Genomic DNA, 27,916 nt, shown 5'->3' with positions numbered 1-27,916 from the left:
CCCCACCCTCATTCAGATCTGGCGTTTGGAACTATTTTGGTTTTCATGTGACGTATGACCCTGAAGGTAAGCGCGTCATGGACTAAAGTAAAACAGTATGTTGGATGTGCCATGCAATGCTCAATTACATGGGTGGGAACTAGTGTGTTAGCGCAGTTAGCTCGTTAACATGTTGGCCGTCCAGCCCCATGCACGGGGCGATCCGCGGTAGCTCATTAACGGAGATTTGCCGTATTGTGGCGTTAACGCCGTTTCAACGAGATTAACGCTGACAGCACTAGTGGGAACACAACGAATATGACTGCACATTTACTCCGACAGCATCCTAGTGCAAAGACAAGTGGAAGCAGACAAAAACAAGCACGCATGCTACAAACTTTACCCGAGTCATTTAGACAGCCGTTAGCACATGATTCTCCTTATGGGGACCTGATATGTTTAATATGCTTCTGAGAATACCCCAGAAGAAGCGTATAGTATAGCTTTTGTTTTGGAAAGAGCCATTTCTCTGTAATAAACTCTCCATCAGAATTTTTTTATTTTATTATTTTGATGTTTCAGCAACATTTAATTTAAAAACTGTAATTTTGAGTTAAAAGAAATATTTATAATTTTAATAAATTACAAATGAAAAAAGGCATGAACATTTTTTTTTGTATTGAAAAAATATATAACCATATAACCAAAGTATCGAACTGACCCGAACTGTGAAATACACACACACACACACACACACACACACACACACACACACACACACAATTAGATAACTCCCCCTTAATATGCTTCAAGCTCGGGTCCTCTACCAGAGGCGTGGGAGCTTGAGGGTCCTAGTCTACCAGTCGTTGGTGTTTTGCACATCTGGTATTCTTGCCAATCCCTTTCTGTGTCCCAGTCATGTATTGACCCATGTGCCTGTTCATCTTAGCTGCTATGATGCCTGACCTGTACCCAATCTCGGATGTCTTCCTGGCTCACCCTTGCTGTAGCATGTGTGTTGTGCCTTGTCAATCTCTAGCTGTGAGTACAATCCCTTCTTCTGAATGTTGAAACTCCGACTGTGAAACAACTAGTAGCTCAGTGTGGATGTTGTATATTGAAGATTCCATCCTATTCGTGTAGCGCCTTTCGCCGGGGTTACTTGCATAGTAGCATTCCAACAACGCCCCATTTTCATCTCTTGCCTACCAATGCCTTCTTGTTCCAGTAGCCCACTTCTCATCAGGGTGCCCTGGTTCCTCAACACCTGACACGGACCTTGTTGATCCGGGCAACAAGCCGGCATGACTTCACATTTATCTCTAGAAAGAGAGAACACATTTATCCTTTTTAGTATTTTTTTTTCTTTTTTTGATAGGGACAGTAGAGACTGACAAGAAATCGGAGGGAGAGCTGGGAAGACATGAAGCAAAGGGCCAAAGGTCCTATTCGAACCCAGGCCAGCCACTCTTAGCCATACGGCATATGGTCACCTGCTCAGCCCACTAAAGCTAAACCGGCACCCAAGAGCATATTTATTCTATATGGGTTTCTCTTCACCGGCTCCCCATTAAATCTAAAATCAAATTTAAAATTCTGCTCCTTACATATAGTCTTGAATAATCAGACTCCATCTTATCTTATTGACCTTATAGTGCCGTATCACCCCATTAGAGATCTTTGCTCTCAGTCTGTGGCTTACTTGTGGTTCCTAGAGTATTTAAAAGTAGAACTGAGAAACAGAGCCTACAGCTTGAAAAGTTAAAATCCTATATCAAACAAAGAAAAGAAAATAAAACATTTACATTTGGAAACTATAGTGTGTGAAAATACACACACACACACACACACACAAACACCTATGTGTGTTAGTAGTTATGGGTTTAAAAGCATAGGCCTTTTTGGAATAGGTGTACAATACACTTAAGGGAGACACTGAGGGGATCTGCAGATAGTTAGAACTTCATCTGGGGTACTCCAGTTTGCATAAGAGAATCATAATGTGCAGTACTGCTGTCTGCATTATCAGAGCTTAGGCAATATAAGATTGTAAGTTTTTTGCCAATGGATCTTTTCAACTCTGCACTTGGAAAAAATATTACTTTTTTGCGCCCTGCATTTTTCATTATAAGTGGATTTATTGGCATTCCTAATATAAAATATTATTATGCCTTTCTGTTTTTTGTTTATATTATTTCTGTCCTGGCAAACACAGCTGTCATGGCCGCAATATATTTGGATCACAATCTAAGAACACCGAAATATATTGCAGTTTTCAATCTTGCATTGGTTGATCTGTTAGGTAACTCTGCCATGGTGCCAAAGGTTCTCGATATCTTTTTGTTTAATCACCCTCACATTTCCTATAATGACTGCTTGACATTCCTGTTTTTCTGCTATGTATTCCTTTCGATGCAAGCTCTAAATCTGGTTGCACTGTCATATGACAGAGTTATGGCGATCGTTTACCCACTGCATTATCAACTGAAGGTGACTCACAAGTTCATATTCTGTTTAATTGCCTCTTTCTGGGTGTTTGTCATTATTGTTGTACTCATTGCAACTGGCCTTCTTACAAGGCTTTCTTTCTGTGAATCAGTTGTTATTAAAAGCTTTTTTTGTGACCATGGTCAGATATACCGGCTTGCATGCAATGATTATACACCCAGCGATATAACTGCTTGGATTTTACTAGTTCTCATTCTTTGGTTTCCTCTTACAATTGTTTTGTTGAGTTATCTGAGTATAGGCTATGCTTTAGCTAAGGTAGCCACAGTTCGAGAAAGAATGAAAGGTTTTAAAACCTGTACAGCTCATCTTTCATTAGTGGCAATCTATTTCCTCCCAATATTAATCACATTTACTCTAGGCGCAAACATAGAGCCAAATGCCAGAATCATAAACCTGTCTCTGACATCAGTCTTTCCTCCAATGCTGAACCCTATCATATATGTTCTTCAGACACAAGAAATCAAAGAATCTCTGAAGAGGTTCTTAAGAATCACAACACACTACAAAATTAGTAAAGTCAAATTTAAAAAGTAAGAATAAATTTGGCATAAGTATTTTTTACCCCTTTGTTTATTTAAGGAATGCTTATAAAATAAAAACTGTGTTGAATTATGGTTAAGTACTTCCAAACAGAACCCAAATTACAAATGTCACACTTCACGGGGGAATGTGCGTTTGATTTTAAAGCACATGTAGCAAGATTTGTGATTTGTAATTTTTTAAGCAATTGTAATAGTTACTGTTAGGACCAACACAGAGAGACAGATAGATACTTATTCACAACTATGGCCAGTTTATGAACCATTTATCATTACATATACAAAATAAATAAAATAAAAAGGAGTTGACAAGTCATGTATGGAAAGGTGAAAGATTAGGTTCAAAGCAGGGACCTCGATGCTGTGAGGTGATAGTGATAAGTAATCACATTTATCTTTAGCCAAATGTAAGGGTTGCCTTTCTGAGAAATATGCATTGCAACATGACATATGCTTGTTTGTTTGTTTGTTTGTTTGTTTGTTTGTTTGTTTGTTTTTGTTTAAAGGGAATTTATTAAAGCCCCTGTATAACTAAATAAATACACTTTAATGACTGTTTAAACATATTTAAACATTGTCTGCTCTGAGAATATGTCAGGAAGTATTCCAACTTCTCTTTCTTCCACCTTCTATGTGGATATCAGGAACCTTTGATTACTGTTTCAAAGAATGTCCAACCAAAATATAAATATTATGTAAAGGACTGACTAAACTGGTAGAAACCTAGAAACTTTATTTTTTGTGGCAAATAAACTGAATCATTGTGTAGTGACCGGATTGAGTAAATTCTACTCATAACTTTATGATCACATGGTTTAATGAAGAGGAACAGACAACCTCACAGCCTGTCACGTTTAGTAGCTGTCTGTTCCTCTTCATTAAACCATGTGATGGTTACAACAAAATTGTAACAATGTTACAACATAACCACACGTTTAGTAGCTATGTTGTAACATTGGTTCTCTGAGTGAAGACATTAACTAGCCAGCTTTTGAGCTGCTCTTCGTGGTTGTGTGCTATAAACGTTGCCTGCCAATAGAAACAAATTAAATGTAGAGAGTTGTTTTCCCTTCTGTGTCCCTGCTGTTTGTTGTTATCAGTTTTTATTTGCAGGCAAGGTTTTCTACTTCTTTGTACATTACATACATACTTTCAACAACTTCCCACCAGGAATTTTTGAGTCCTTAAGTTGATGCTTTGATTAGTATTCATTATATGAATATGATAAGATAAGAAAATTATTATTGTCTCACTAATAAAATCAAAAATATTGGTGAAAAAGAAGTTAGAAATGCACAGGAGGAATCAGTAATACTGAACAGTCCAATTGCTATCAGGCAATCAATTTACGCTGTACAGTTTCCAAGGGATTTGCAGTTACAATGTAGCTATGATGTAGTTTTCCTGCTAAAGCATAAGTCAGGTGCCCTAGCCACCCTCATTTGGGGAACTGGATTCGGTACAGGGGGAGGCTGGACTGCAGCCACCCTAGGAGTAGAAACAGGGAGTGGCTGAGCCCTAGCCACCCTCATCCGGGAAATTTTGATGGGTGCGGGGAAGACAGGACTGCGGCTGCCCCGGGGAAAGAAACATGAGAAGGGTGCACTCAGGGATAACCACTGGTATTTACAGTCTTTTGGGAAATGTGTTTTCCACAAATCCAAAACACAATCCATCTCTCATCTTTCACAGTTTCTTCAGTCATTAAACGGAGCCTGAGCAGAGTCTCAGTATCTGGGAGAGCTGATTCGGCGACACAAAAAACATTTTCAACATACATGTCCATGAACACTAGGGTTGGGCGACTGGACGAATATATTGACTGTCATAGATAGACTGAGCACAACGGTGATCGTTTTTACAAGGGTGATTTATTTATTTATTTATTTATTTGCCCATGAGTAAGTTTGCTAATAATGATGAAGCTAATAGAAACCGTCAACAGAAAAAAAATAATAATAATAGCGCTGTTTTAATAGTACCCTCTTTCATCTGCGAGTAAATGCATCCTCCTCAGAGTGCACCCAAATGCTTGTTGATGGAGTTGCAGAAGCAGAAGCCGAGCATACTCAGCTGTGGGGCACATACATGCTCATGCAAGTTAGTTGTATTTGAATACTTTGCTCACACGATACGTCTGCACAATAGGCTCCCCATCTTCAGACCACATGCCTGCCGAGGAGTTTGTCCGTTGCTGTGGTGACATGGACTTGGAAGGACTTTAGAGGCTTTGCCGCAGCAGCGCCAACATGGATGTTGAAGGGCTTAATGGCAGTGATAGAGCTGGTGAGTATGCCGCTGGTGAGAGACGCAGGTTGCTGACTCTAATCAGTTCAGAACAACGATGTTGTGGGTGATGCTGGCAAGCCGAGACGGTAGGCAATCCATAAAACCTGGGTTGGCCATAGCAATCTGGGCCAACTGAGGCCCTTCTCTTCTCTAGTGGAGAATATCCATATGATGCGGAGCGGAGTAACACAGACACCAAACTCAAAATTGTTGCTAAACTAAAGGTCTGCTGGTTCCAACATATTCAGGTGGAAACAAAACTTGACTAAATCGGAAAACTGGAGAGTGATACAAATGGAAGACAGGAGTAAACTAAAGCAAAACGTACTAAGACTAAACTGGGAAAACTGGACTAAACTAAACACTAGGGACATGTAACATTAACTTGGAATACTTAAAGATGGAACACCTGAGCATGAAGCATGACAACCAGAAACATGGTGCAAGGTGAGCAGATGACCTGTCAATGAACAGAGGGAAAAATGAAACAAAATATACACACAAGGGTAATTGGGGAGAGTGGAAACATATAGGTCTATTCATCCCAGCCATATTCCTAACAACACAGAGAAAGAAAAATGATGTGTTGGAGTTTAATTACGACGAGGAAGAATATGAAATCTTCGTACCTCCCTCTTAGGCTGCCGGGCCTAATGTTACGACCACTCTTCAGGATGAGAATTAGAGCACACCAGCCTCTCCCACTGCAAAACATGTATAAACGTTTTACAGTGGGAAACGCTAGGACAAATGTATTAACTGAGACCACCAGATCATATTAAGAAGGGAAGAAATTGCGCAGGCCATAAGGGTAGCAAAGCAGTTACTCTCAGTCTTCTTGGAGCTACTGGAAGAGGTAACTGTCTCTTGGAAGGACTACCCATTCAGCAGCAGAAGCCCTATACAGGGGGATTCTTCACTTAATTTTGAGGGCATGGGCAAGCACGCCTTACTCTGCATGCCCCCTATGGAACAGTTAGTCACAGCCCACCTCCATTTGGGGCTGGCTATGGCCTCCTCCAGGACCCCCAGAATCCCATCAAAATAAGACTGTTTTCAGTCCACCATGACTGAAAGGAGCAGAGCCAGATTGCTCAACCTGAGAAACCTCTCAGAGAGGAAGGAGGACATCTTGGACATGTTGATCATGACTGACAACATTTTTGGGACTCCTCTGGCTTCCATGCAGCAGAAATGTGAGGTGAGGAAGAGGGATGATGAGGCCATCCCCGGAAAACTGAGCCAACAACATCTCTGGCCCTGTGATGAATGTTCGCGTGATGAAAGTGGTAACCCAACCTCCCACTCAGTTCAAGATCCCAAAACAAATGAAGCCCCAGCCAGCCCTTGCATCTCCACTCAGGCAACAGACGAGTGCGGGCTGTCAGCTTGTCAGTCACCAGGCCAGAAAAAAGAAGTAGGCGGCCTAACAGCCCTTCCTTTCCCACAGGTTCAGAAGCTGAATGTTCCCCATTCACTTGCCGTGTTCTGGAGTGTGTTGCAAGGGCGGTCATCGACCACTCGCACACACATGGTCTGCCTGAGAGGTTTGTCAGGTTCAGCCATCTGGACCATCCTTCTTTACCCCCCCCCCCCCCCCCCCCGATATCTCCCACTTTCTCCAGAGTGAGGGAGAATCATCACATCCTAAGTTTGATTGCTCGGCTCTGGCCAACAGTGCATTGGCTGACAGAGCTTCTGTGCAGGCAGCCGTGGAAACTCCCGCAGAGCAGGGACATGCTGATGCAGGCAGAGGGGAAAATTTTCCACCCACATCCAGACACTTTAGGCTTTTAATCTATAAGCAGGTCACTCTAAGCTGATAAGGCACTATTTTAATGAATAAAAAACAAAATGTAACAGGTGTATTAAAAAATCATTTATATTTCACCAAAGATCAATCCTCTAGTGTTATTTTGCTTTGTCAGTATTGGTTATGTATATGTGTTTATTTATACGTACTCAATGTCTGTATTTGTATTTTGGGAGCTTTTATTTTGTTTGTGTGACCTTTGAATTCTCACAAAGTCACTTCCTGTGGTTGCGCGCTATTCTCCTCAGTCGGCTAGCGGCCGCTGAGGCGAGGTGACTGTACACTAGTGTCCCCGGATGCAGAGCAATTAAACACAGTTAAAGATAACAAAAGTGATTCAAACACTGCTCATTCCCTTTGTGCATTTTGTCTCACAGTTTTGTTGGATGTTTTAGTGTGAATTGTAGTGATGTGCGATACCAGTGATTTTCTTTCCGATCCAATACCAAGTAATATTCAGGGTGGTATCGACGATACTGATCCGTACGGATACTTAGTACAAAAACTTTTTTTATTTATTGTATCTCAAATTATAGCATCATAATGATTACAGGACATCAGATTACTTGTTCTTATCACTTAATAATGCAGGATTCATCATATAAAAATAAAAAAACTTAAGTTGTGCCTGCATGCAGCACTAAAGGACTCCGTGAGAGACGTCTATCTCGCGCTAGCAGCACCTGTCCCTCTCCTCCTTTTCAGTTCGCCTCAACATACGCTCGTCATATTCTGTGATATGATTTACTCTGAGGTGTTTGACAAGGTTAGTGGTGTTGCCACAACCATACATGCCAACCCTCCCGATTTTTCCAGGAGAATCCCAAATTTCAGTGCCCCTCCCGAAAATCTCCCGGAGCCACCGTTCTCCCAAATTTCTCCCGATTTTCCTCCCGGACAACAAAATTGAAAAACCATATTGCAGAATTCATAGCGCGGCCCAGCCAATTCCAGCTACTTAGTTTTAATATTGCTCTTATTTCTCTTTCTAAGCCATGTTGAGGATAGATTCCATAATATACATCAGAATAAAGAGAATATAGTTTCTCTTTATTCTGCATGAGGCAAATGGTGGTCACACCAGATACTGACCGGTTCTGGGTCCCCAGACCCCCAATAGCGCAAAAAACTGCACATTCCAGGGTGGCCTTTTGTTGTGGGCAGTCTGAGGTACACCTGTGCACTACTCATGATGTCAGATCAGCATCCTGATGTGGCACACCTGTGAGGTGGGATGGATTATCTCAATATAGCAGATGTGCCCACTACCACACATTTGGACTGATTTGTGACCACTGTTTGGGAGGGATGGTTATATTGTGTATCTGGAATGAATTTTAGGTCTCTACGTCCATCCCATGGGGAATGGGAGCAGTAACAAAGGTGTTGCGTTTATATTTTTGTTGAGTGTAGTTTGGGATTGTAATATTACAATATGGCCGTTAATGGGTGTAAGAAGGCCTGGAATGGGAACAAAGAACTGGGGTGCAGGGCAGGAGGACAATCAACCCCCATCCCCAGGCAAGGATGCAAGAGTTACTGAGGGTGAGGGGCAGACAAAGACCTTAAAAGGAGATGGGGGTCAGGGTGTCAGCACCCTTGGCCACTGTACTAGTGTATTTGCATTGTGGGGGTGTTTACTGTAGGGGGGAGGAGACCAGAGGTTATAACTGTAACTGTTGTGTGGAGTTCTTTAGATCAGCCTTTAGCATAGGACTGCATAGGATGCAGTGTGCTGATCTCCAGATGGATCTGTAAGAATAATGGGTAATAAAAGGATTGTGTAAAACATGGAAACATCTCAGCGGGATCTCTACCAGGACCAAAAGAATTGCAGACACCGGCGTTGTCTCAACAGTCGCAATTTTTTTTTAACATATTTTCAGGTGAGAATGTAGCTGTGTAAACTTCAAATATCTGAGGCGACCGACACATCATCTTCAAACCCCCGCGATCTTTCGCTACTCGGGTTAAACATGATATATAAGTCACTTTGATAACTTAAAAATGTTATTGTTTGGCTTTTTCAGTGTTTTATTTGTTCATGAGTAAATCGGTTTGGCTGAGATTAAAGTTATTAGATTAGATTAAATTAAATTTAACTTTATTAATCCCTCGGGAGGGTTCCTCCGGGGTTTTCACACAGCTGAATAAATGTCTAACAGAAAATGATTAAACAGAAGAGTTTAAGTCAGCGCCCGGTTATATTTTAGATAGCAAGGAGCAGACGGCAGTTTCACTTCACTGAGGGAGCTCGTGACGTACTACCCGGCTTTCTTTAGACCGCGAAGGCCGGGTCCTCAGGTGGAAGCAGCCTCTGAATTTGGACACCACCGCTGTTTCTGAGCCGGCCAATAATAACGGTGACATTTAACGTATTTTACCCGATAAATAAACCCTGTAAAATGTATTTATCACCCCACCCCCCACCCCCCAACAGCCCTTTTGAATGTCTCCCTAATTCTGAGGTCTCAAGGTTGGCAAGTATGGTCACAACACCTCACTCTTGGAGCACTTTTTTGCCACATGTATCGCAAACCACGTCTCAGCTGTTTGTGGAGGTAAAATACGTCCACACATGACTCCAATTACGCTCAGCCATTGCTGTGAGTCAAGGGGCTGCGAGACATTTATACAGCCGTATTTCGCACATGACTATGAAAGACGGAAGAGGAAGTATTTCCTTTTAATGTAGACAATCCGAATGTTATAGTTTCTTTCCACTGTGTTAATGATAAACTACAAATTTAATCTAAATTACTAAAACATTGATATTTTAATGTGAGAATCGATATATTTTTCGTATTTTTCAAATTTTTTTAGTATGTGACACGTGGTATTGTACGACTCTAAAAAAAGTAAGTGATTATAATGGAAAGCAGCTATTACAATTTCATTTTACTATGGTCATGCAAGAGAAATTACTCTGGTATTACTTCACTTATATTTTTATTGTTGAATATTTTTTTTCAATTATATTAACTTGTAATTTCAATTCTATGGTCATTTAGATTCTATAATAGTACCATAACAGTGACACACGCAGGTACTGAAACAACAAATTCAAAGAAAAAAGAAGATTGCTGCTACTAAAACTGACTAAAGTTAAAATAATGTCTACATCTTACTCCTGAAAAATACAGAGGAGCAGAATCTCTTTGATCACAGAAAAACGAAATCTTTTACATCAGATGGCAGAGGGCACTGCAGACATTCAAGTCTAAATCCTTTTTTAATATTTTGTGGCAATTTTGGATGTAACTCGAGTTTTCAGCAACTTCTTTAATGACTCTTTGATCTCCTGTGTCTGAAGAACATAGATAATTGGGTTTAACATGGGAGGCAATACAGTGCTCATAGAAAGGCTTATGATTCTAGCATTTGGATGTATTACACTCCCAAAGATATACACAAATGTAAATGGAAGGAAATAAATTGCCACTAATGAAAGGTGACCTGTGTAGGTTTTGAAAGCTTTCACTCTTTCCCTAAATGTAGAAATTTTTGACAAAGAATAGCCAATACAGCAGTAACTTCCCACGATAAATGCCAGTGGAAACCCAAGAATTATAACTAGTGCCAAATCAGCAAATGCACGATTGGGGGTATTATCATTGCAGCCAAGACGATACATAGGACCGTGATCACAATAGTAGCTCTGAATAACAACAGACTTACAAAAAGAAAGTCTTGTGAGAAGGCCAGCTGCAATGAGTATAAGAGTTATGGCAAGAAGCCAGAAAAAAGCGATCAAAGATAAAATGAGCTTGTGGCTCACTCTCATTTGATAGTGCAGCGGGTACATGATAGCCATGACTCTGTCAAAGGACAATACAACCAGATTAAAACCTTGCATAAAAATGAAAGTAAAGCAGAAAAACATGAAAGTCAAGCAGTCATTGTAGGAAATATAATAATGGTTAAACAGAAAAATGTCAACAACCTTTGGAACCAAAGCAGAGCTACTTAACAGGTCTGTAAATGCAAGGTTAAAAACAGCAATATATTTAGGACTTCTCAACATGTGATCCAATGTTATTACAATCATCACTAATGTGTTTCCCACCACTGCAAGAATGTAAATAAAACACAGAAAGACAAAATAATATCTAATATTAGGTATGCCAATAAAACCACTTATTATAAAATATGCAGGTCGCACAAAGGTGATGTTGTTCTCAGCAGCTGAGTTAATCAATGCCATGGAAAGAGCTTCTGTTAATCTTCTATAATTCTCTGTACTCGTTTGTGTAGGCTGCCTCTAGTTTGTGAAGGCTAGCTACAAATATAAGCGGAGCAACTTTGTGCTCTGATACTTATAGCAGTACTCTGTTCTCTTGTGTACTGCTCTCCTCATGTGTGTGCATGTGTGCATAGGGTACACAATTCAGCAGCCAGCCAAACACCATTCAAAATACAGGAGTCAGATAATAGCGTCCAAGCTCCAGGTGCTTTATTTTAGGTTGCAGCTGTACAGCAGGTCACAGTGGTTGTATTGGACTACCTGGGTTCACAAGTGTTATCCACCCACTTAAAAGAATAATAAAGAAATAGGCTTGTGCCTTGTCTTCTTGGCAGCTAAAGGTCAATCTCATAATTCCCATTCATTGCTAAGACTTATAATATTCATCCATCCATCCATCCATTCGCTTCCGCTTATCCTTTTCAGGGTCGCGGGGGGCGCTGGAGCCTATCCCAGCTGTCATAGGGCGAGAGGCAGGGTACACCCTGGACAGTTCGCCAGTCTGTCGCAGGGCTAACACACAGGGACAGACAACCATTCACACTCACATTCATTCACACCTAGTGGCAATTTGGATTATCCAATTAACCTATCCCCACAAGCTGCATGTCTTTGGACGGTGGGAGGAAGCAGGAGTACCCGGAGAGAACCCACGCAAACGGACTTATAATATTATTATTGTTAATAATAATAACTTAATTATATCACCCTTTCGAAACATCAAGTTACAGTGCTTTACAGCTCAAATAAAAGCAACACATAGAACAGATAGAAGTTAAATCTACATGTTAAAACATAGAGACCCATAAACAGGCATATAATCAGCCATACTGAGGGATATTCATCCCTACATACACGCATACATGGCTAGAAGGCCCTGGTTAGATCCAAAAGGTCGGCTGCATTGATAAGGTGTGCAGGGGCCTGTCCATGTAAAGTTTATATGTTAATAACATAATTTAAAGTGGATTCTGAATTTCACTGGAAGCCAGTGAAGGGAAGCAAGGATAGGTTTAATATGTGACTGCTGGCTAGTTTTCGTTAGCAGCCTTGCTGCTGCGTTCTGAACTAATTGAAGATGAGCTATGAAAGAACTGAGAGATGTACGTGAAAAGTGAATTGTAATAATCAACACAGGAGAAAATTAAAGTGTGTACTAAAAGTAAGTTCAAGATGACAAACTCACAGTAAAGGGTTGTTGTTCACAATATTTCTCAGATGAAGGAAACAAGACTGGGTAACCTTTGAAATATGACTTTCAAAATTCAAGTGTTCATCTTGGTATCAAAAAGGATACCAAGGTTTTTAACCAGATGATTTGATGGTATTAGCGAGGGCACTGATGTACTGGCTAACTTTGAATGTTTGGGCCGAGCACTAGAACCTCAGTTTTACTTGAATTGAGATGCAGGAAATCAGAATACATCCAATTAGCAACACATGAGCGGTGCAGATGAGAACATACATTGATTAATATGAATTCATATTACTCATTTTACAGACCCAGCTAGTCTTAGAGTGTCCAACAAGATTTTGACGTAATGTAATATAGGCGAATATTGTGTTTTCCTGACAATGGACATGACCTCTGCCTTTCATTCTGTTGAACTAGAGATGGACCAATCCGATATTACGTATCGGTATCGGTCTGATACTGACGTAAATTACTGGATCGGATATTGGAGAGAAATAAAAAATGTAATCCGATCCATTAAATATCAAAAAAAGCACCTCACAAAACTTGCGACATGGCGTAACTCAGCTCATAAGCGTAGCACCTGTGCAGTGTGTCACGTGATAGAGCAGCTTTGTGTATTTGTAGCCTCGCTACTAAACCAGCATTTCATCTCCGAGGAAGTTATCCCAGAGAGCAGTAAAGCAAGTGTGTAAGTTCATCTCTGAATTTTTTTAAATCATTCCCATGTTAAGCTTAGCAACCGATATATGGAGCAACTGCCTCTTCTCTCGCCCTCCCTCTCCTGCTGCTGCTTCAATCATGAAACTGATTAATTATCAGCTGATCTGCTTTTCTGTGGCGAGTCCGTCTCTCTTGTTTGTTTATCGCCCACTTTGCACCAGTGTTACATCCCCCAGGAGGATGTCTCTTCTCCCTACTAACCCTTTGTTTTGTCCAGGCTCCACCTTCTCTGTCCTGATTGGATGCTGCGCAGAGTCCGGCTAATTGGTAATCAACAGAGCACTATTTAAGGCCTGTGGAGCTGTGCTTCTGTGCTCTCTGGCCATTTTGGTTGCCATACTTGTGCAGGCTTGCATGCCTTTGTATCTTGTATGAGCATTGTTGTTTCATGTTTGGACTGCTTTTAGGGGAGAGCTGCCTTTTGTTTTGACACCCTGTTTTCTCCTGTTTATGTGTTGTTAGGTAGGTTATGGTTATAGGTTGTATATTTTGTTTCTTTGGAGTTAGGTAAGTTTCCTTTATTTCTACATCAGGGATGTTTTGTTTGTGTCATGGTCCGGGTGAGTACGGGGTTTTTCCCCTCCGCTGGGCTCCACCTTCAGGCAGAGACTCCAATCAGCTTCCACACCTGGTTCCAATCAAGTCACCAGCATATAAGACCAGCATTCACAACAGACCTCTGCCAGATCTTCTGCTAACTCATGTTAGTGCTAGGCCGCCAAGCCCTTGTGAGAACCCTTAACTACTGCTTTTCTCCTCACCGTGTTTTCTTTGTCATAGGACCCACCTGGCAGTCGCGCTTCCCAACCTAGACTACTCACATCTCCGCCTGGACGCTGGTTCTGTCATCTGGTTGCTTCCTTTCCATCATCGGACTACACCTGCCTGCCTCCCTGCCAAGCCCCTCACTCCAAGCATATTCTGGATCCTCTCTGGACACTCCTCACCCGGAACCCCCCGGACACCCCCTCCTCGCATGACACTTTAAACCTGCAACGCGTAAGCCCTAACCACCATAGTCTAATCCTTCAGCTGTGATTCACTAGACTGCCACTGACTACTTGTCTCCTCTCATTATAGTGACTGCGTACCTCCATCCAAGCCGCTGCCCCTTTTTTCCATTCCCGGATCCATCCGTGAAATCTAGCACCTAGTCATAGCACTCAGAGTTTCATGTTCACAGTTTGGCCTCACAGTTCTCAGTTCATAGCTTCCACAGTTCATAGCATTCATAGTTCATAGCATTCATAGTTTGTTTTTTTGTTTTTTTTTTTCTTCTCTTTCTTTTTCTTTTTTTTTATAAATATACCCGGAGCGGATTAGGAATCAGGTATTAGACGGTACCGATTGGCACCGTCTAATACCAGATTTTCACTGTATTTGCTCCACTCCCGCTGTCTAATGACAACTTACACATTTGGAATTAAAAACATTGTTAAACAATTAACGGACGGAACAACTTCGTTTGACTAAGATATTTTGAGTTATTTATTACTTGCCTGTATTTAGGGCTGCCACGATTAGTCGACTAGTCACGATTACGTCGACTATTAAAATTGTCGATGACTAATTTAATAGTCGACGCATCGTTTGAAGCTTTGTAAGATCACAAAAGACGCAGGAATAAGTAGTAGGATTTAAGAGTGTAATAACGGACTGAAACAGAAGATGGCAGCACTGCATGTACAAGGATACCAGCTGCCGTTAAACCCCAAAGAAGAAGAAGTAGCTCCGTCTCAGAATTCATAGCGCAGCCCAGCTCAGTTGTCAACAATGGTGGCCGCTAGTTAGTTTTTATATTACTCATATTATTCTTTCTGGGTCACAAAATAAATGTTTAACATATTTTCAGGCGAGAATGTAGCTGTGTAAACCTCAAATACCTGCTCAGTTTATCAAGACACCGCATATTTTCAAAAGCGCTCCGACGTTTTGCGCTCTGACGAGGGTAACAGACGTCTCACCAGCTCGATAGCTAGCCGGGGTTCAAGGCTCACTAGAGCCCGTGAGAACACCGGACTCCCGGCAAATCGTTTTCCAACCCACCGCCGTCTTTCGCTACTCAGGTTAAACATGATATATAAGTCACTTAGATAACTTAAAATGTTATTGTTTGGCTTTTTTTTAGTATTTTATTTGTTCCTGAGTAAATCAGTTTGGCTGAGTTTAAGTTATAGTTTTTACACAGCTGAATAAACGTCAAGCAGACAGCTGATTATCAGAAGTGTGAGATGCCGAGAATATACTCAGGTGTCCTGTTATATTTTAGATAGCAAGGAGTTTATTAAACTTCACCGAAACAATCTGCAAATTTCATTAAACTTTAATAAACTATCATCTTGTCTTTATTTTGGGGCGATTGTGGCTCAAGAGTTGGGAGTTTGCCTTGTAATTGGAAGGTTGCCGGTTCGAGCCCCGGCTTGGACAGTCTCGGTCGTTGTGTCCTTGGGCAAGACACTTCCCCCGTTGCCTACTGGTGGTGGTCAGAGGGCCCGGTGGCGCCAGTGTCTGGCAGCCTCGCCCCTGGGTGGCTGTGGCTACAATGTAGCTTGCCATCACCAGTGTGGGTGAATGGGTGGATGACTGGATATGTAAAGCGCTTTGGGGTCCTTAGGGACTAGTAAAGCGCTATATAAATACAGGCCATTTACCATTTTTAGTTAGCACATACCTTAAACACTTAAAGCTGTAAACTAATGATAGTTATATAAGAGCAGATGCTGCTGGTGCAATAAGCTGTATGCTGTATGTCCAGTGGATGATGATGTGATTAGTCGACTAATCGCAAAAATAATCGGTGACTAGTCGACTATCAAAATAATCGTTTGTGGCAGCCCCAGCTGTATTGTGGAAGATTCCGCAGAGGGAAATGGCAGTTCACTGAACACATATAACTTTCTCCGCGTTCCCGCCTCTTCACTTCTGGGAAGTTTGAGCATGCGCACTAGGCATCGGTTTTAGAGTTGTTGATTTAAAATAATTACATTTAATTGAACTGAAGAATGCAAATCTAGTTCATTAAACTTTTTGTTATTTTATGTTAAACCAACAACTGATAATGATTTAAAAACCTAAACTCAATATGTTCATGTTAAATAGACAAATGTCTATTGAATTAATCAAACAACTGCCTTAGTTGACTTTTTTGAGTGTAGTTACTTGAGCATTTCTTCTTCGATCGAACCAGCAAGGAAGAGATTTTTTCTTTTCTTTTATCTCTCCTTATAAAGTATGCACACAGTAATAAATATCACAAATGATAAGCACCATAATATAAATAAACAACACTACAGATCCTATAATCTGATTTCTGTCTTTTAGTTTAATAAAAAGTGAAGCACCAAACACTAGTTTGTGTCATTATCCAGATGTACATAAGCATGATTACACAGGTACTAGGAGCAGGTTTTGATTATCGATTAAAATCGATTCAGGCTTGGATAACGTGATATCGATTCATTAAAACCCTGAATTGATTTTTAATATAAATATTACTACATTTCAACCACCACCAAACAACTGAAACAGTAAATGAGAGCAGGTACACCGATTCTGCACAAAGACGTAAACACAAACCGTGGACCCGCCGACGCATCAGAATCAGCGAGATGTGGCATTCATAGTTTCCTGCTTTGTAAGTTCACTAGGCACTGTAAATAAAGCACTGTGTTCACGCCCGTTTTGCCCGTTTTGCCTCCCTCTGTGTCTGCATTTGAGTCCACACCCACAGCCTGGACCTCTCGGCCGTAACAGTTTGTTATGTTGGCCTTGGCTCTCCCTGACGTTATACCTCAGTCTGAACCCAAATCCCATCACCAGTATTAAATAAACCTTCTAAAATTACCATCTTGGCTCCTCCTTCTCTATCCACCTTTATGTTCGTCCCTTCAACCCCCTAGACTAGCCAGGGGACGTAACAACCAGAAAGAGGAAAACAGCGGCTGAACAACAGCAGCACGTTTAAGCTTGATAAGGTGTTGTTAGAATTTATTTAATATTATATAACTTTCTAGACCAGGATCCTTTTCTACGTAGCTGACGCTGGTAACTGTGCAGGGGCGGATCTAGCAAAGTTTAGCCAGGGGGGCCGATAGGACATGAACAGGGAGAAGGGGGCACAAAGACATACTTTTCTTTCTTATTCTCATTTAAAATGTCTCGCTTTTAATAAATAATTATCTGAATTTTACACCCAAAGTTTTAATCTTATGTAAAATATATAGAAGTCCATTACTGTATATAGTAACTGTTAAGTCTAATATACCCTAGTTAGCTATACTACTTTTTCCTTTGGGAAGGTACCATCTGTGCAGTCTGCAATTCTGTTGAAGAAAGATGTTGAATCTATTTAATTATTCTTGGAAAATAATTTATTTCTGTGCATTTTCTTTCCACACTGCATCAAATTAAAGTTGATTACGTCAATTAAGCATCATGGGGTGGGGGGTGGTTCCCTATGTTTTTTTTTTGCTGGGAGTTTGCAACCCTATTAGTTAGGTTGCTTAATATTTCTGCTAAGTACTCTTTAAAATACCAGAATAGTGAGGATGGAGTAGGTTTAAGTTCATTAGATTGATCAGTTTTGCTGAACTATGAAATATTTTGGGTGCAGTGTATTTTTTACATACCGGTATAACAGAATAGCTTTAGTGTTGTTGTTTATTTCAACTTGAGTATGAACTTATACAAAATGCAGCAAGATATTAAAAAAACAGTTTTATTGATTGAAAAACACACTACATCGGATTCATATTGGTATCGGCCAACATCCAAATTTATGATATCGGTATCGGACATAAAAAAGTGGTATCGTGCCATCTCTATGTTGAACATTATATTTTGCTCGACTGGCTGAGACGTTCTACCTGAGTTTGCATAGCTTCCACCTACAGTACATACACATGCACTTAGTGGGGTTAGGTTAATTGGTGATTACAAATTGCCCATTGGTGTGAGTATGAATGTTTTTCTGTGTTTTTTTTCTTCTTTTTTTAAGTTTTAGCCTGTGGGAGACAGGTGTCATAACCACAAAACCTTCTGTAAATTAATAGCATTAATCCCACATGAGCCTCCCTCCATATGCAGTTACATGTTGTCATAAATGCTGCCAATGGAGCTTGCATATCACACACAAGTTTTCTTAAAAGCAATGAATGCAATACGTTAATGATTTGTGAGAGAATGTCATGGTCTGTGGGAGCAGCTTAGGGGCTTTTTGCATTTTGTCATCAGTATTGTTCCCTGGCTTCTCTCCTGGGCGGAGCCACCTGGGCCGCACTTGAGCCCAAACCGCTGCCAATTACAGGAGGACTATTTAAGCCAGCGCTGCCTGCTACTGATCGCCAGTTTGTTCAGTTACCTACTGCAGTAACTTAGGGATAAGCCCTAAGACTACGATTTTATATATTTGGTTATGCTGGTATTTTTAAACAGTGCACTAAAAGTTTTGTTTGACCATTTTCTCTCCTTCAAGCAGGCATGCATGATTGGATCTGAAAGCGTTATGTAAAATTTTTGCTGGAAAATGATCGCAAACTGAGCTTCTCCACATTACAATGGGCTCTGGAGAAAGTCACTTATTTGGGACGCAACCAGATAGGGAGTCCCTGCCTAAAAGGATTCAGCGAGGTAATCCATTCTAAAATTCTATTTTTGTTCTTTTTGAAATGTCATCATATTGCTGGCAGTAGAAACTTAATGCGACACGAGAGGTTCGGCTATCAGCAATAAACATGGGGACTGACTGGACTGACAAAAACTTGACTGACTTGACACCAATATGCAAGATTGCACCTCCACCCACAGAGCAAAAAGCGTGGATGTTTCTTTTTTTTACAGGAACAGGAGGATGAAAGCAACATCTTCGTTTTGCATGTCTTGTAGGCCATGCAGATCTTTTGGTTGCCAGTTTTTTCTGTGTCTATTTACAAGCTGTGTGTTAATATGACCTTCTATTGTTTACAATGCAAAGGTCACTGTGAGAAAGTGTGCATACAAGATGCACTGGGCTAACATCTCCAGCTATTTAATAATTCCAGCTATTTAGTTTTAATATTACTCTTATTTCTCTTTCTGAGTCGTGTTGAAAATAGATTCCGTAATATACATCAGAGTTAAAGAGAATATAGTTTGGTCGAAGATCAGACACCAGCGAGGGAGGATAAGAAGGACAGACGCAACAACATTGTCATCCCCTATGTAGCCGGTGTATCAGAAAAACTCAGGAGAGTTTTCTCCAAGCATGACATCCCGGTGCATTTCAGACCCAGCAACACGCTCAGACAAAAACTGGTTCACCTGAAAGACAAAACGCCAAAACACAGACTTAACAATGTGGTGTATGCTGTACAGTGCAGCGAGGAATGCCCAGACCTCTACATTGGAGAGACCAAACAGCCACTTCACAATCGCATGGCACAACATAGAAGAGCCACCTCCACAGGACAAGACTCAGCAGTCCATCTGCATCTGAAGGATAAAGGACACTCTTTCGAGGATGCCAATGTTCCCGTTTGGGACAGAGAGGACAGATGGTTTGAAAAAGGAGTGAAAGAAGCCATCTATGTCCACTGTGAGCGACCATCTTTGAACAGAGGCGGTGGTTTATGACACCAACTGTCTGCCATCTATAATCCAGTTTTGAGTTCCCTCCCCAGATGCCTTAACGCCCACTCACATCCTGGGCCATCTGACCTCAGGAATTTGCATGATAAGGTGGGGCCAGGTTTCACAATGAGCTCACCCGAAACTCTGGCTGATTGGGACCCACACCCAGTTTCACACCTTGGCTCAGGCGATTAGAGGATCATCAGGGGGTCCTTTTGTCCCTCTAGGTTTAAATCTGGGACTCCCCACCATTTGACCTTAGAACTGAAGAAGCTTCTCGGATGAGAGGTGAAACGTCTTCAAGCAACTTAAAGAAGTCCAGACGCTTTTCTTTGCAAGCTCCTTTGACTACGATGACCTGGATGACTGAGAACCTTCACAGACATACACTCAACAAAAATATAAACGCAACACCTTTGTTACTGCTCCCATTCCCCATGGGATGGACGTAGAGACCTAAAATTCATTCCAGATACACAATATAACCATCCCTCCCAAACAGTGGTCACAAATCAGTCCAAATGTGTGGTAGTGGGCACATCTGCTATATTGAGATAATCCATCCCACCTCACAGGTGTGCCACATCAGGATGCTGATCTGACATCATGAGTAGTGCACAGGTGTACCTCAGACTGCCCACAACAAAAGGCCACCCTGGAATGTGCAGTTTTGTCTCACAGCAAAATGCCACAGATGCCACAAGCAATGAGGGAGCGTGCAATTGGCATGCTGACAGCAGGAATGTCAACCAGATCTGTCGCCCGTGCATTGAATGTTCATTTCTCAACCATAAGCCGTCTCCACAGGCGTTTCAGAGAATATGGCAGCACATCCAACCGGCCTCACAACCGCAGACCTCGTGTAACAACACCAGCCCAGGACCTCCACATCCAGCAGGTTCACCTCCAAGATCGTCTGAGACCAGCCACCCAGACAGCTGCTGGAACAATTGGTTTGCACAACCAAACAATTTCTGCACAAACTGTCAGAAACCGTCTCAGGGACGCTCAACTGCATGCCCGTCGTCCTCATCCGGGTCTTGACCTGACTCCAGCTCGTCGCCGTAACAGACTTGTGTGGGCAAATGCTCACATTCGATGGCGTCTGGCACGTTGGAGAGGTGTGCGCTTCACGGATGAATCATGGTTCACATTGTTCAGGGCAGATGGCAGCTGAGAATGTCCCAGTTCTTGCATGGCCAGCATACTCACCGGACATGTCACCCATTGAGCATGTTCGGGATGTGCTTGACCGGCGTATACGACAGCGTGTACCAGTTCCCACGAATATCCAACAACCTCGCACAGCCATTGAAGTGGAGTGGACCAACATTCCACAGGCCACAATTGACAATCTGATAGACTCCATGCGACGATGTGTTGCACTGCATGAGGCAAATGGTGGTCACACCAGATACTGACCGGTTCTGGGTCCCCAGACCCCCAATAGCGCAAAAAACTGCACATTCCAGGGTGGCCTTTTGTTGTGGGCAGTCTGAGGTACACCTGTGCACTACTCATGATGTCAGATCAGCATCCTGATGTGGCACACCTGTGAGGTGGGATGGATTATCTCAATATAGCAGATGTGCCCACTACCACACATTTGGACTGATTTGTGACCACTGTTTGGGAGGGATGGTTATATTGTGTATCTGGAATGAATTTTAGGTCTCTACGTCCATCCCATGGGGAATGGGAGCAGTAACAAAGGTGTTGCGTTTATATTTTTGTTGAGTGTAGTTTGGGATTGTAATATTACAATATGGCCGTTAATGGGTGTAAGAAGGCCTGGAATGGGAACAAAGAACTGGGGTGCAGGGCAGGAGGACAATCAATCCCCACCCCCAGGCCAGGAAGCAAGAGTTACTGAGGGTGAGGGGCAGACAAAGGGCAAACGGACACTACCTTAAAAGGAGATGGGGGTCAGGGTGTCAGCACCCTTGGCCACTGTACTAGTGTATTTGCATTGTGGGGGTGTTTACTGTAGGGGGGAGGAGACCAGAGGTTATAACTGTAACTGTTGTGTGGAGTTCTTTAGATCAGCCTTTAGCATAGGACTGCATAGGATGCAGTGTGCTGATCTCCAGATGGATCTGTAAGAATAATGGGTAATAAAAGGATTGTGTAAAACATGGAAACATCTCAGCGTGATCTCTACCAGGACCAAAAGAATTGCAGACACCGGCGTTGTCTCAACAGTCGCAAATTTTTTTTAACATATTTTCAGGTGAGAATGTAGCTGTGTAAACTTCAAATATCTGAGGCGACCGACACATCATCTTCAAACCCCCGCGATCTTTCGCTACTCGGGTTAAACATGATATATAAGTCACTTTGATAACTTAAAAATGTTATTGTTTGGCTTTTTCAGTGTTTTATTTGTTCATGAGTAAATCGGTTTGGCTGAGATTAAAGTTATTAGATTAGATTCAATTAAATTTAACTTTATTAATCCCTCGGGTGGGTTCCTCCGGGGCTTTCACACAGCTGAATAAACGTCAAACAGAAAATGATTAAACAGAAGTTTGAGATGGTCGAGAGTTTAAGTCAGGGCCCGGTTATATTTTAGATAGCAAGGAGCAGACAGCAGAGTTTCACTCCACCGAGTGAGCTCGTGCCGTACTACCCGGCTTTCTTTAGACCGCGAAGGCCGGGTCCTCAGGTGGAAGCAGCCTCTTAATTTGGACACCACCGCTGTTTACCGGCCGGCCAATAATAACGGTGACATTTAACGTATTTTATCCGATAGATAAACCCCGTAAAATGTATTTACCCTTCCCCCCCCCCCGGCCCAACAGCCCTTTTGAATGTCTCCCTAGTATGGCCACAACACCTCACTCTTGGAGCACTTTTTTGCCACATGAATCGCAAACCACGTCTCAGCTGTTTGTGGAGGTAAAATACGTCCAAACATGACTCCAATTACGCTCAGCCATTGCTGTGAGTCAAGGGGCTGCGAGACATTTATACAGCCGTATTTCGCACATGACTGAAAGGTGGAAGAGGAAGTATTTCCTTTTAATGTAGACAATCCAAATGTTATAGTTTCTTTCCACTGTGTTAATGATAAACTACAAATTTAATCTAAATTACTAAAACATTGATATTTTAATGTGAGAATCGATATATTTTTCGTATTTTTCACATTTTTTTAGTATGTGACACGTGGTATTGTACGACTCTAAAAAAATAAATGATTATAATGGAAAGCAGCTATTACAATTTCATTTTACTATGGTCATGCAAGAGAAATTACTCTGGTATTACTTCACTTATATTTTTATTGTTGAATATTTTTTTTCAATTATATTAACTTGTAATTTCAATTCTATGGTCATTTAGATTGTATAATAGTACCATAACAGTGACACACGCAGGTACTGAAACAACAAATTCAAAGAAAAAAGAAGATTGCTGCTACTAAAACTGACTAAAGTTAAAATAATGTCTACATCTTAGTCCTGAAAAATACAGAGGAGCAGAATCTCTTTGATCACAGAAAGACTAAATCTTTTACATCAGATGGCAGAGGGCACTGCAGACATTCAAGTCTAAATCCTTTTTTAATATTTTGTGGCAATTTTGGATGTAACTCGAGTTTTCAGCAACTTCTTTAATGACTCTTTGATCTCCTGTGTCTGAAGAACATAGATAATCGGGTTTAACATGGGAGGCAATACAGTGCTCATAGAAAGGCTTATGATTCTAGCATTTGGATGTATTACACTCCCAAAGATATACACAAATGTAAATGGAAGGAAATAAATTGCCACTAATGAAAGGTGACCTGTGCAGGTTTTGAAAGCTTTCACTCTTTCCCTAAATGTAGAAATTTTTGACAAAGAATAGCCAATACAGCAGTAACTTCCCACGATAAATGCCAGTGGAAACCCAAGAATTATAACTGGACTCAAACCAGCAATTGCACGATTGGGGGTAACATCATTGCAGCCAAGACGATACATAGGACCATGATCACAATAGTAGCTCTGAATAACAACAGACTTACAAAAAGAAAGTCTTGTGAGAAGGCCAGCTGCAATGAGTACAAGAATTGTGGCAAAAAGCCAGAAAAAAGTGATCAAAGATAAAATGAGCCTGTGGCTCACTCTCATTTGATAGTGCAGCGGGTACATGATAGCCATGACTCTGTCAAAGGACAATACAACCAGATTAAAAGCTTGCATTGAAATGAAAGTAAAGCAGAAAAACATGAAAGTCAAGCAGTCATTGTAGGAAATATAATAATGGTTAAACAGAAAAATGTCAACAACCTTTGGAACCAAAGAAGAGCTACTTAACAGGTCTGTAAATGCAAGGTTAAAAACAGCAATATATTTAGGACTTCTCAACATGTGATCCAATGTTATTACAATCATCACTAATGTGTTTCCCACCACTGCAAGAATGTAAATAAAACACAGAAAGACAAAATAATATCTAATATTAGGTATGCCAATAAAACCACTTATTATAAAATATGCAGGTCGCACAAAGGTGATGTTGTTCACAGCAGCTGAGTTAATCAACGCCATGTAAAGAGCTTCTGTTAATCTTCTATAATTCTCTGTACTCGTTTGTGTAGGCTGCCTCTAGTTTGTGAAGGCTAGCTACAAATATAAGCAGAGCAACTTTGTGCTCTGATACTTATAGCAGTGCTCTTTTCCCTTGTGTCAGCTGTAAGCAGGCCAGTTTACTCCGCCTCCATTACAGACAATTAGACATGGAAGTAGTAATATTTTAGTTTTGTAAAAAAATTTGTGAAAAATGATTGTCGCTACATTACCGTTCAGTTTGAGGCTTACATCAGAAAATTATATGTTTATTGTTCTCACGTGGTATGGGACAGGAATATATTAACAAACAAAGGACATTTTGCCTGATAATTATTTTTATCCTCTTGTAACTTTACTGTATAAAGAGCTAAAACCTCCAAAGTTTCAGAAGTAGTTTATATATAAAAAGATCAGTATTGTTGAACTGCAAAATATCTTGGGTGCAGTTATATTTTTGCACACAAGTATAACAGAATAGCTTTAGTGTTTATTAAAATTTTACTACGAACTTATACAAAATGTAGCAAGACATTAAACAAACAATTTTATTGATTATGAATTAGACAATATCGAATTCATATCGGAATCGGCAGATATCCAAATGTATTTTTCGGACATACAAAAGTGGTATCGTGCCATCTCTAGACCTCACCCCTAGTGTAAGTCGTTCCCTTCCCCTCCAGACCAGGGATGTGATTATTAAAGATTATGAAAGGCCTGACGGGGCGGCATGGTGGCTAGCACTGTTTCCGCACAGCAAGAAGGTCCTTAGTTCAATTCCACCATCAGGCTGTGGTCTTTCTGGAGTTTGCATGTTCTCCCCGTGTTTGCGTGGGTTCTCTCTGGTTTCCTCCCACAGTTCAAAGACATGCAGTCAGTGCCATTTGAATTTAGAACTACTCGTATGCTCAAACATAGTGGTTAGTAATGGGTCAAGCTGTGGTTAGCACAGATGACCAATAACAGAACACAACTCTGGTTCAGATTGACCATGATGTTCCTCCCAAGCACTCATGCAACCCACCCAGCAACTCCAATAAGACTGGGTACTCTGAACTGTTTTTGGTGTACAGACACAAATGTCATTGAGAAGCCATTCTGACCTCAAGGTGCAGGGAAGCAACCCTCTCATCAGCTGGAGAAAACCCCAGGATACTGGCATTACAGTGGTCCCTCGCTATAGAGACGTGACTTTCGCGCATTGCATTGTGGGTACGAGTGGCAGCAAAATCAAAACACTGCATCAAGCACTAGCATTTCCAGCACTGGTAATCATTAATTCTGTGGTTTTAATCCCTACTTGCATTTTATTTGCCCCAAAAACAGTTATGCACAAAACAACGGTGAACACAGCAGGTCCGTACAAAGACAGACTTGACGAAAAGGAAAAAAAAAAAGTATGAGGAAAAACAATCAAAGGAGTGAAAGGGTCAGACCCATACGAGCATACAGAGTGGAGTAAGGACGTTAGCATGCTGCCCAACTTTCATCACGCACATATTTATTATTATATGGTCCTAAGTGCGAGTGCATACACTCACAAAATGTTTAGTAACTTCAAACCCCTGCAACAAGCCCAGGTCCAGGTTACTTTGGTGATTTGGACTATTCCATTTCACAGCTGTTGTTACATTTTTTCCTTTATCTCCTGTACAGGCCAACGCAATCTATTTATCGTTTCAGGTTGTAGTATTACACAACATTTTCAGATCTAATAGAAATAAAATTAGTGTTTTGTAATTCATTCAATGTATTGTCTTTATTTATAACTGGCATTATTGTTTCATTCTATTATAGAATCTTACAAAAAAAGATGCAAAGTTGTATTCCATTATGCTTTATTAGCTGCTTCGGTGAAAAACAAATCAACAATGCAAAAATAAAAAATAACCATTGCAAAACAACATACTGGAATTCTTTGTGTTCCTTTTTATCGCTGTGTGACAATTTTTTTGTAAAAGCCTGCGTGCGCTTGTACCGCTTGCCACTCGTACCTACAATCCTTTGCGGTTTTACCCCGGAAATGACGTCACATTTTCAATCTCTATAACGCAGTTCACCCTTCGCGGCCTCGCTGTTTCGTTGATTTTTTTTGTGCATGCTTTTTTTTTTTTACAGTGCATTGCGTTCTGCGTCCTGATTGGCTGCAGACCATTGTCAATCTCATGCCATGTCTCCTGTACAGTACAGAATGCATTCAGCTTGTCAACTTTACATAAATGTTCGATCACTCGCAGTGTGACTCTGAAGTGCTGTACAGTATGTCTGTAAGTTTTCTCCCCAACAAACACCAATGTCGATGAAACATTTTGCACCATCAAAGGCAACCGCGGGTGCCTTTGGATTCATTTTATAATCCATCCATCCATTCGCTTCCACTTATCCCTTTCAGGGTCGCTGGAGCCTATCCCAGCTATCATAGGGCGAGAGGCCAGGTACACCCTGGACAGGTCGCCAGCCTGGGCCAACACACAGGGACAACCATTCGCACTCACATTCACCTGCACATTCACACCTAGTGGCAATTTGGATTATCCAATTAACCTATCCCCACAAGCTGCATGTCTTTGGACGGTGGGAGGAAGCCAGAGTACCCGGAGGGAACCCACGCAAACACGTGGAGAACATGCAAACTCCACACAGAAAGACCCTGGCCTGATGGTGGAATTGAACTCAGGACCTTCTTGCTGTGCGGCAACAGTGCTAACCACCGTGCCACCGTGCAGTATTTTATAATACTGGACTTATCTTTCTATGAAGGTTTAAACTTTGAGAGTGTTTAAACAGGAGAGAAAAGTGTGAAAATGTTCATGCCTGTCTGAGAAAAGTGTATACATACATATCACCCAGTGTATACCATTCAATATCACCCAGCTTGAGGGGTCCAGATCCTCACTCAAACCTGGCAGCTCTACATTCACCTTCAAGACTGAGGACGTGGTGAGAGCCCTCAGGAGGACCAGGAAGAGGACCTTGACAACATCAGCAGTCGAGTTCTGAGGCACTGTGCAGGGCAACTAGGAAGTGTGTTCCAGACTAGGGCTGCCACAAATGATTATTTTGATAGTCGACTAGTCAACGATTATTTTTGCGATTAGTCGACTAATCAGATCATGCATCCACTGGATGTACAGCGTACAGCTTATTGCACCAGCATGCATCTGCTCTTATATAACAATCATTATCTTACAGCTTGAAGTGTTTAAGGTATGTTCTAACTAAAAATAAAGACAAGATGATAGTTTATTAAATTTTAATAGAAATTTGCAGATTGTTTCGGTGAAGTTTAATAAACTTGCTATCTAAAATATAACAGGACACCGGAGTATATTCTCGAGCATCTCACATTTCTGATAATCAGTTGTCTGCTTGAGGTTTATTCAGCTGTGTAAAAACTATAACTTTAATCTCAGCCAAACCGATTTACTCAGAAACAAATAAAGTACTGAGAAAAGCCAA

The 27,916-nt window shown here is 41.2% G+C and overlaps 3 protein-coding genes across 3 annotated transcripts; 1 reads left to right on the top strand and 2 right to left on the bottom strand.

The window, feature by feature from the left end:
- Positions 1–2,043: 2,043 nt before the first annotated feature.
- Positions 2,044–3,024, top strand: LOC146565826 (olfactory receptor 1500-like). Its single transcript, XM_085290171.1, has one exon. The coding sequence runs from the start codon at positions 2,044–2,046 to the stop codon at positions 3,022–3,024; it is 981 nt and encodes a 326-aa protein (XP_085146297.1).
- Positions 3,025–10,363: 7,339 nt separating this feature from the next.
- Positions 10,364–11,335, bottom strand: LOC146565825 (olfactory receptor 1500-like). Its single transcript, XM_085290170.1, has one exon. The coding sequence runs from the start codon at positions 11,333–11,335 to the stop codon at positions 10,364–10,366; it is 972 nt and encodes a 323-aa protein (XP_085146296.1).
- Positions 11,336–23,464: 12,129 nt separating this feature from the next.
- LOC146565824 (olfactory receptor 1500-like) lies at positions 23,465–24,436 on the bottom strand. Its single transcript, XM_085290169.1, has one exon. It carries the CDS (start codon positions 24,434–24,436, stop codon positions 23,465–23,467), a length of 972 nt encoding a protein of 323 aa, XP_085146295.1.
- Between the last annotated feature and the right edge of the window lie 3,480 nt (positions 24,437–27,916).

This window comes from Mchenga conophoros, linkage group LG10 (assembly GCF_057382185.1).
Source record: "Mchenga conophoros isolate Kocher_MC1m ecotype Shallow Benthic linkage group LG10, M_conophoros_male_GT1.1, whole genome shotgun sequence".
NCBI classification, from domain to species: domain Eukaryota; kingdom Metazoa; phylum Chordata; class Actinopteri; order Cichliformes; family Cichlidae; genus Mchenga; species Mchenga conophoros.
Note: the sequence above shows the minus strand (reverse complement) of the source record. Positions and strands in the feature narration are given on the sequence as shown.